General features: G+C 46.1%; 1 protein-coding gene across 1 annotated transcript; it reads left to right on the top strand.

The window, feature by feature from the left end:
* The first annotated feature begins 432 nt into the window (after positions 1-432).
* Positions 433-8,540, top strand: LOC140208414 (uncharacterized). Its single transcript, XM_072277078.1, has 2 exons — positions 433-459; positions 5,643-8,540. The coding sequence occupies exon 2, from the start codon at positions 5,979-5,981 to the stop codon at positions 6,933-6,935; it is 957 nt and encodes a 318-aa protein (XP_072133179.1). The 5' UTR covers positions 433-459; positions 5,643-5,978; the 3' UTR covers positions 6,936-8,540.
* The last annotated feature ends 314 nt before the right edge of the window (positions 8,541-8,854 follow it).

Below are 8,854 nucleotides of genomic sequence, written 5' to 3' on the forward strand. Positions count from 1 at the left end.
GCAACAGATGTGGAGAGGAATAAGTAGATAACATTCAGGCCGAACCCTTTCAGCATGCCTGGACTATGTACTCCTCTGCTTAGTCGCTACCTGAACTGCAGAGTTCCTCCAGCATTTTGTGTGTGTATGTCTCTGTACTTCCAGCAACTGCAGAATCTGTTGTGTTTTATATCTACGTTTGTAAGAGGATTGTACTTTGGCATTTGATACACGTTGATATTGAGTATATTGTTTATGGGAGCCGCTTTCTTCGTTAAAACAGCTGCTGAACAAAAAAAAACTTAGGTATGGACATGGAACAGGTGCTTACAGAAACTTGTAATGGCGCCGTGATTACCCATAAATCCCTGCATTAGAAATTTCGCCGAAGCACCGATCAAATGCGCAGGCGTAAAGGTTGTGACGTTTCGAATATCACGCATGCGCGCAGTACGGTGGGCCTAAGTAGATCGGCTGCAGGTAAGAGGGAGTCTCCGGGGGTTAGTAGGGGGTTTCAACACCGACTTCGGGACAATTGCTGTTAATTCCGGACTCCATGACCCGCAATCCCGGGACAGTCCTGCTCTCTTCCCTCTCTCTCAGCCCCACCATCCGTACACGGGCCCCGGGGAGCTTCCGGCTGATGAGGGAATGGGAACCGATGGGTCTCTCAGACAGAGCTGAGCTCCAGCTGTCTAAATGCAAGGATCGGGAACTCGGAGAAAGGCACAAAATCTTTTACATCAGCTGTTGTGAAAATCACCTTTGTTCTGCCTCCAGTCACAAACAAGAGAAAATCTGCAGAGAGGGCACAGTTTTAAGGTGCTTGGAAGCAGGTACGAAGGAGATGTCGGGGTGTTGTGTTCTTTATACGTACCATGGGTTACTGATAACAAACCATATTCTGCAGAATTGAACTTGTATTTAACAGCAACAAAACCATGTCTTACACTGCCATGCTTCTAGATCATTCTTCATTTCTCCTCATGCTCAGAACTCTGTCCAGTCACGTCCTGACACGTGATATCACCTCAAGGGGTGAGTTTTTTACACAGAGTGGTGAGTGCGTGGAATGGGCTGCGGCAGCTGTGATGAAGCCGAATACAATAGGGTCTTTTAAGAGGCTCCTGGATAGGTACACGGCGTGTAGAAAAATACAGGGCTATGGGGAACTCTAGGGAATTTCTGAAGTAAATAATGTTCAGCACAGCGTTGTGGGCCGAAGGGCCTGTATTGTGCTGTATTGTATTGTGTTGTATAAATGGGGAAGTCACTTACCCATGACCTCTGGTTGTCGTCCCACCCAACATCAGTGGAAAAAGCTGCTTGCATTTACCCTATCTATACCCTCATACCTTTTGTACACTTCCAACAAATCCTCAAAGCAATGTATGATTTCCTTGTTTATGCTTAGAGCCTTTTTTAGGTGTATAGGATGATGAGGGGCATTGATCATGTGGATAGCCAGAGGCTTTTCCCAGGGCTGAAATGGCCAACATGAGGGGCGTAGCTTTAAGCTGCTTGGAAATAGGTACCGAGGGGATGGCAGGGGTAAGTTTTTTATACAGAGAGTGGTGGGTGCGTGCAATGCACTGCCTGCAGTGGTGGTCGAGCCAGATACAAGAGGGTCTTTTAACAGCCTCTTAGATAGGTACATGGAGCTTAGAAACATAGAGGTCCATGTGCTAGGGAAATTCCAGGCAGTTTCTAGAGTAAGTTTCATAGTTGGCACATCATTGTGGGCTGAATGGCCTGGAATATGCTGTAGATTTCTATGTTATATGTTGAACTGCGAAATAACTTTGGCTATCCTACAATCCTCTGATAATCCCCCGTCACTAAGGATGATTTAATTATCTCTGCTAGGGCCCCAACAATTTCTGCACTACCTCCCGTAGGGTCCGAGGGAGCACCTTGTCATGCCCTGAAGATTTATCCACCCTAATCTGCCTCAGGATAGCAAACATCTCCTTTTCTTTAATCTGTACAGGTCCCATGATTTTAATGCCACTTTTCCACACTCTCATTGACACTGTGTCCATCTCCTGAGTAAATGAGATGAAAAAAATATTTAAGATCTCCCCCATCTGCTTTGGTTCCACACGTGGATTGCCACTTCAGTCTTCCAGAGGACCAATTTTGTGCCTTGCAATTCTTTTGCTTTTAATCTATCTCCAGAATCCCTGAGGATTATCCTTTATCTCTTCTGTGAGGGGAATCTCATGCTTTCTTTCAACCATCCTGAATTATTTCTTATGTGTCCTCTTGCATTTCTTATACTCCATAAGAACCTACCTGCCTATCCTTGTTATGCAACTCCATTTTGTGCTTCACCAGGTTCTCAATATCACTTGAAAACCAAGAGATACAGTTTCTATCTTTACCTTTTATTCTGACAAGCACATACCCACTTTGTTCTTACAAAATTTTGCTTTGAAGTCCTCAATTTACCAAGCTCACCTTTGCCATAAAGCAGCCTGTCCCAGTCCACAGTTGCCAGTTGCTGGTGTCATAATTTCAGTGTTGTTCCATGCCCTGAACACATCTGCCTTTCCTACACTGCTCCTTGTATTGAAATGTACAGGGCTCAGCATGTTCACTGCACCATGCTCAACTTTTTCATTCCTGAATTTGTCTGAGGACTGAACAACATCTGTCTCCACAACCTCTCCACTATCTGTTCTGTTATTCAGGGCTCTATTCCCCCTGCAACTTTAGCTTAACCCCCCCCCCCCTTACCCCTACCTCCCACCGTACAGCTCTATCACCCCTTTGGCTTTCCTCTCCCAGATCAATAAAAAGGAGGTGCATACCAGGTACAGGCAGATAGGAACAAATGGAGTACTTATGAAGTACAGGAAATTCAAGTGAACACTTATGAAAGAAATAAAAGAAGGCGTGAGGTTGCCCCAGCAGTCAAAGTTAAGGAGAATCCTCAGGGATTCTGCAGATATATTATGAGTGAAAAGATTGCAAGGGAAAAAATTAATCCTCTGCAAGATCAGAATGGTAATCCATATGAGGAGACAAAATAGATGTGGGAGATTTTTTTTGCATCCATATTTACACAGGAGATGGACACAGAGTCTATAGAAGTGAGGCAAAGCAGCATCAACTTCCTGGACCCTGTACAGATTACAGAGGTGGAGGTGTTTGCTGTCTTAAGGCAAAATAGTGTGGATAAGTCCCTAGGGCCTGACAAGTTGTTTCCTGGGACTCTGCGGCAGACAAGTGCAGAAATTGTTGGGGCCCATGCGCAGATATTTAAATCAACCTTAGTGACAGGTGAGGTACTGGAGGATTGGAGGACAGCCAATGTTGTTCCGCTGTTCAAGAAAGGCTCTAAAGTAAACTAAGAGATTGTACATTGGTGAGCTTGACATCAGTAGTGGGAAAGTTATTGGAACGTGTGTGCAGGAACCGGATATATACTGTAAGTACTTGGATAGATGTGGACTGATTAAGGATAGACAGCATGGCTTTGTGCACGGTAGGTAATGTCTAACCAATCTTACAGAGCCTTTTGAGGAAGTTATCAGGAAAGTGGATGAAGGCAAGGCAGTGGATGTTGTCTACATGGACTTTAGCAAGGCACTTGACAAAGTCTCATATGGGAGGTTGGTCAAGAAGGTTCAGTCACTCAGCATTCAGGATGAGATAGTAAATTGGATGAGACACTGGCTTTGGGAGAAGCCAGTGTGTGGTAGCAGATGGTTGCCTCTCTGACTGGAGGCCTGTGACTAGTGGTGTGCCACAGGGATCAGTGCTGGATCTGTTATTGTTTGTCATCTATGTCAGTAATCTGGATGTTAACATGGTTAGCTGGATCAGCAAATTTGTGGCTGACATCAAGATTGGTGGTGTAGTGGACAGCGAGGAAGACTATCATGTCTTGCAGTGTGATCTGGACCCGCTGGAAAAATGGGTTGAGAAATGGAAAATGGAATTTAATGCAGACAAGTGTGAAGTGTTGCACTTTGGTGGGACCTACCAGGGTTGGTCTTACACAGTGACTGGTCGGGCACCGAGAAGCGTTGTAGAAGAAATGAATCTGAGAATACAGGTCTATATTTCACTGAAAGTGGTATCACAGTTTGATAGGGATGGAAAGAAAGATTTTGGGACATTGGCCTTCATAAACCAAATTACTGAGTACAGGAGATGATGTTATGTTGGTGTTGTACAAGACATTGGTGAGGCCGAATTTGGAGTGTTGGGTCCAGTTTTGGTCACTGTTACGTACCCCGTAACTGGGTTGCCAAACCAGCAGAAATGGATCACTCAGTTGGAGTCTGGATTACTGGAACTAAGAAAGTTTTATTAAAGGAATAAGCAACACAGTACCCTAATAGTAAGGATATAAATGCAACAGGTTAGCAATGAATAAACACACATGTACACAGAACTAGGATAATAGGATCAATCAAGCTCTATCGCAGTCTAGGGGTAAAATGATCAATCACAAGTGACAGAGTTCAATTTAGTTCATTTCGCAGTAATCGCTTTTGTGCCGTTGAAGAGAGAGAGAGAGAGAGAACGAATGAATATTCAAATCGGATTCCAAACAGACCTTCGATATTCCTCACAGTTAGCTTTCGGGCGAGCCCTTTGTAATGTCTTCTGAGGTCACCGACTGTGACCCCTCCGTTTCAGACATGATCGTTCTTCTGCGGTGAACCTAGCACCCAGGCAAGGGCGGACCCACACACCTGGTTCCCGCCGACCGTAACTTTCCACCCTGTGCGTCTATGGCTGGTCCCGCGACCAGCCCTCCAAAACTCCCACCGACTTGTTGGGGCGCTCCGCTTCCAGGGTCTCGTTACCTCGTGGTGTCGTGAGTGGTGTCTATTGCCTTAGCGAACCTGTCCCTTTTTATCCCCCCTGTTGGGGTATCGCCTGTCCATCAGACTTCAAACAGTTCAGGGTTTCAAAGCAGCCGGTCTTGACAATACTCAGACCGGTGTCTCCTTCCGTTAAACTCTCTCGTCTCTTCATTAACATTTCCAAATGTTGCTCCATTGTCTTACTTATCTCTCCTCCTGAAGACAGGTGGCAGATCAACTGACGATCCCACTGCTGATAGCACAGGACAGTCAACATCTCAGTCTTTGCACACCTTTGTCACATCACCAACCTACAGGAAGATGTAAAAGAGGTTGAAAGAGTTCAGGGAAAGTTCGCAAGGATGTTGCCAGGTCTGGAGGACTTGGGTTATAAGGAAAGATTGAACAGGATGGGGCTTTATTCCTTGGAATGTAAAAGATTGAGGGGAGATTTGATGGAGGTGTGCCAAAATTATGAGGGTTATAGATGGGGTAAATGCAAGCTGGCTTTTTCCACTGAGATGGGGTGGGACTCCAACCAGAGGCCACGGATTAAGGGTGACGTTGAAACATGAAGGGGAACATGAGGGGAAACTTTTTCACACAGATGGTCATCCAGGTGTGGAATGAGCAGACAGTCCAACTGGTGCATGCGAGCTCAATTTCAACATGTAAGAGGTTTGTATAGGTACCTGGATGGTAGGGGTACAGGGGTAGACAGTTTAAATAGTTCAACACAAACTAGATGGGCCAAATGGCCTGTTTCTGTGTTGTACTTTTCTATGACTCTGTGACAAGAACATGAAATAATATTAATATTCATTTAATTCCTTTTAACAGCTGTGCAGACCAACCATTCATCTGGGCAGAAGATGTTTTCATGGCTTTAAAACTGTGGCACTTTATATTGACAGTAGATAAAAGAAAATCCCAGCTGTACGTCAACAAAGGGGAAACCCATTCATCTGCTCAGACAGTGGGAATGGATTCAGTCGGTCATCTCAACTGAAGGTACATCAGCAAGTTCACACTGGGACAAGGCCATTCACCTGTTCTGTGTGTGAGAAGGGATTCAGTCGGTCTTCCCACCTGTGGACACACCAGTCAGTTCACCCTGGGCAGAGGCTGGTCATCTGCTGAATTTGTGGGGAATGTTTCGCTCGGTTATCTGACCTAATGGCTCACCAGCGAGTTCACACCGGGGATCGGCTGTTCACCTGCTCAGACTGTGGGAAGGGATTCACTAAATCATGTAAACTGAAGGTGCATCAGCGAGTTCACACGGGAGAGAGGCCGTTCACCTGCTCAGACTGTGGGAAGGGATTTACTGTGTCGTCTCAGTTACTGAGACACCAGTCAATTCACACTGGGGAGAGGCCATTCACCTGCTCAGACTGTGGGAAGGGATTCATTCAGTCATCTCATCTGAAAGCACACCAGCGAGTTCACACCAGGGAGAGACCATTCACCTGCTCAGTCTGTGGGAAGGGATTCACTTGCTCAGTTAATCTGAAGGTACATCAGAGAGTTCACACCGGGGAGAGGCCGTTCACCTGCTCAGACTGCGGGAAGGGATTCAAACTGTTCACTCACCTACTGACACATCAGCGAGTTCACACTGGGGAGAGACCATTCACCTGCTCAGACTGTGGGAAGGGATTCATTCAGTCATCTCAACTGAAGGTACATCAGAGAGTTCACACCAGGGAGAGACCGTTCACCTGCTCAGTCTGTGGGAAGGGATTCACTTGCTCATTTAATCTGAAGGTACACCAGCGAGTTCACACTGGGGAGAGGCCGTTCACCTGCTCAGACTGTGGGAAGGGATTCACTCAGTCATATCAACTGAAGGTACATCAGCGAATTCACACTGGGGTGAGGCCGTTCACCTGCTCAGTGTGTGGGAAGGGATTTACAAAGTCATCTGCTGTACTGAGACACCAGTCAGTTCACAATGGGGAGAGGCCATTCATCTGCTCAGTGTGTGGGAAGGGATTCATAGAGTCATCTCAACTGAAGATACATCAGCGAGTTCACACCGGGGAGAGGCCGTTCACCTGCTCAGACTGTGGGAAGGGATTCACTTGCTCATCTCATCTACTGAGACACCAGTCAGTTCACACCAGGGAGTGACCATTTACTTGCTCAGTCTGTGGGAAGGGATTCAATTGGTCATTTCACCTGCTGGCACACAGAGAAATGGCCGTTCACCTGCTCTGTCCGTGGGAAGGGATTCATTACGTCATCTCAACTGAAGGAACATCAGCGAGTCCACACTGGGAAGGGGCTGATCACCTGCTCGGACTGTGGGAAGAAATTCTCTCAGCCAAATCAACCAATTGGGCATCACTGAGTTCACACCGGGGAGAGGCCGTTCACCTACTGTGAATGTGGTGAAGGATTTGTGGTGGACATGGACTATGCCTTTAAATGAGAGAGAGAGAAACTGTCTACAGTACTGCTGCCTGCTTCTTGGTTGCCATGGTGAGAGAGAGGCGGAGTTATGTGATGGACAGTTCGATGTTCACAGTTGCTTGGTTGCCATAGTGAGAGAGAGGCGGAGTTATGTGATGGACAGTTCGATGTTCACAGTTGCTTCTTGGTTGCCATGGTAAGAGAGAGGCGGGGTTATGTGATGGACAGTTCAATGTTCACAGTTGCTTGGTTGCCATGGTGAGAGAGGCGGGGTTATGTGATGGACAGTTCAATGTTCACAGTTGCTTCTTGGTTGCCATGGTGAGAGAGAGGCGGAGCTATGTGATGGACAGTTCGATGTTCACAGTTGCTTCTTGGTTGCCATGGTGAGAGAGAGGCGGGGTTATGTGATGGACAGTTCGATGTTCACAGTTGCTTCGTAGCATGTTTATTTAATCAAGGTCAGATGACTCTCCCAGAGACACACAGTGGGACACCGGTTACGGCGACCGGTCAGTGAAAGGAGGCCAGTGACAGAGGAGTCACTGGGTGGGACTTTCGAGTGCCCACAAGCGTGGGTTGAGGATCGATCAGGGTAATTGATCAGTGGGTATCACGGTGTGTGTAAGGGCTGACCCTGTGGAGGCTACCGGTGTGTCTACCCTTGCCTGGGAGGTAGTTTACCCTTGAAGACGGTCCCCTTAGTGATAAGCTGCGTTTGGCTAACTCGAGAGTGGATTTGGAGCCTGACGATGGAAGATCAACGGTACCTGTTTACTCGTTCTTCTCCTAGTGTGGTTTTCACCTTGGATTACAAATACCTTCCTCACACACACCAATTCCGTGGATCACAAATATATATATATATATATATATATATCTCTCTCTCTCTCTCTCTCTCTCTCTCTCTCTCTCTCTCTCACTCACTCACTCACTCACTCACTCTCTCTCACACACACACACACACACACACACACACACACACACACACACACACACACACACACACACACACACACACACACACACACACACACACCAATTCCGTGGATTGAACTGAACTTCCTTGCATTACCATCGTAAGACTTTAACTCTTGCCACCCAAGCTTTAACCAGTTTGGGAATTGTATTTACACACATATAGATGCATAACATTGCTAACTTTTGATTTACCTGGTTTAAGTTACTATATTGAGTAGTTACTAATAAATAGTGATTTTTAATAACAAAACCAGACTCCAAGTGTGCTCTATTGCTGCTGGTTCATTTAGACCATTGTGTGTACGTAACAGATTCATTCAGTTATCTATCCTTATCACAGACTACCAGGTTCACACTGTTGAGAGGGTGTTCACCTGCTGTAAATGTGGGAAGCGATTCACTCAATAATCTTACATTATGTAACTCTCCCTTGGCTAGCAGCTTAATATAGGGGGTGATAGCCCCCAAGCCCGGCCAAACTTAAGAAATCTCGTTTGGGTGGATGCTGCGCGATATGTCCCCTGTTACAAATCAGTACCCTGAAATAACAAACAGTACACAACATGCGATTATACAATTGAGCTTCATAACTTTTACTCTGACTATGGGGTTAGTGAAGTAAACAAATAAAAGAAAAAGGGTCCACTCTCTCCATT

The sequence above is a fragment of the Mobula birostris genome, chromosome 13, assembly GCF_030028105.1.
Source record: "Mobula birostris isolate sMobBir1 chromosome 13, sMobBir1.hap1, whole genome shotgun sequence".
In the NCBI taxonomy this organism is placed as follows: Eukaryota; Metazoa; Chordata; class Chondrichthyes; order Myliobatiformes; family Myliobatidae; genus Mobula; species Mobula birostris.

Excerpts from the sequence above, each read along its gene's own strand:
- LOC140208414 (XM_072277078.1), top strand. The coding sequence starts at position 5,979 with ATGGCTCACCAGCGAGTTCACACCGGGGATCGGCTGTTCACCTGCTCA.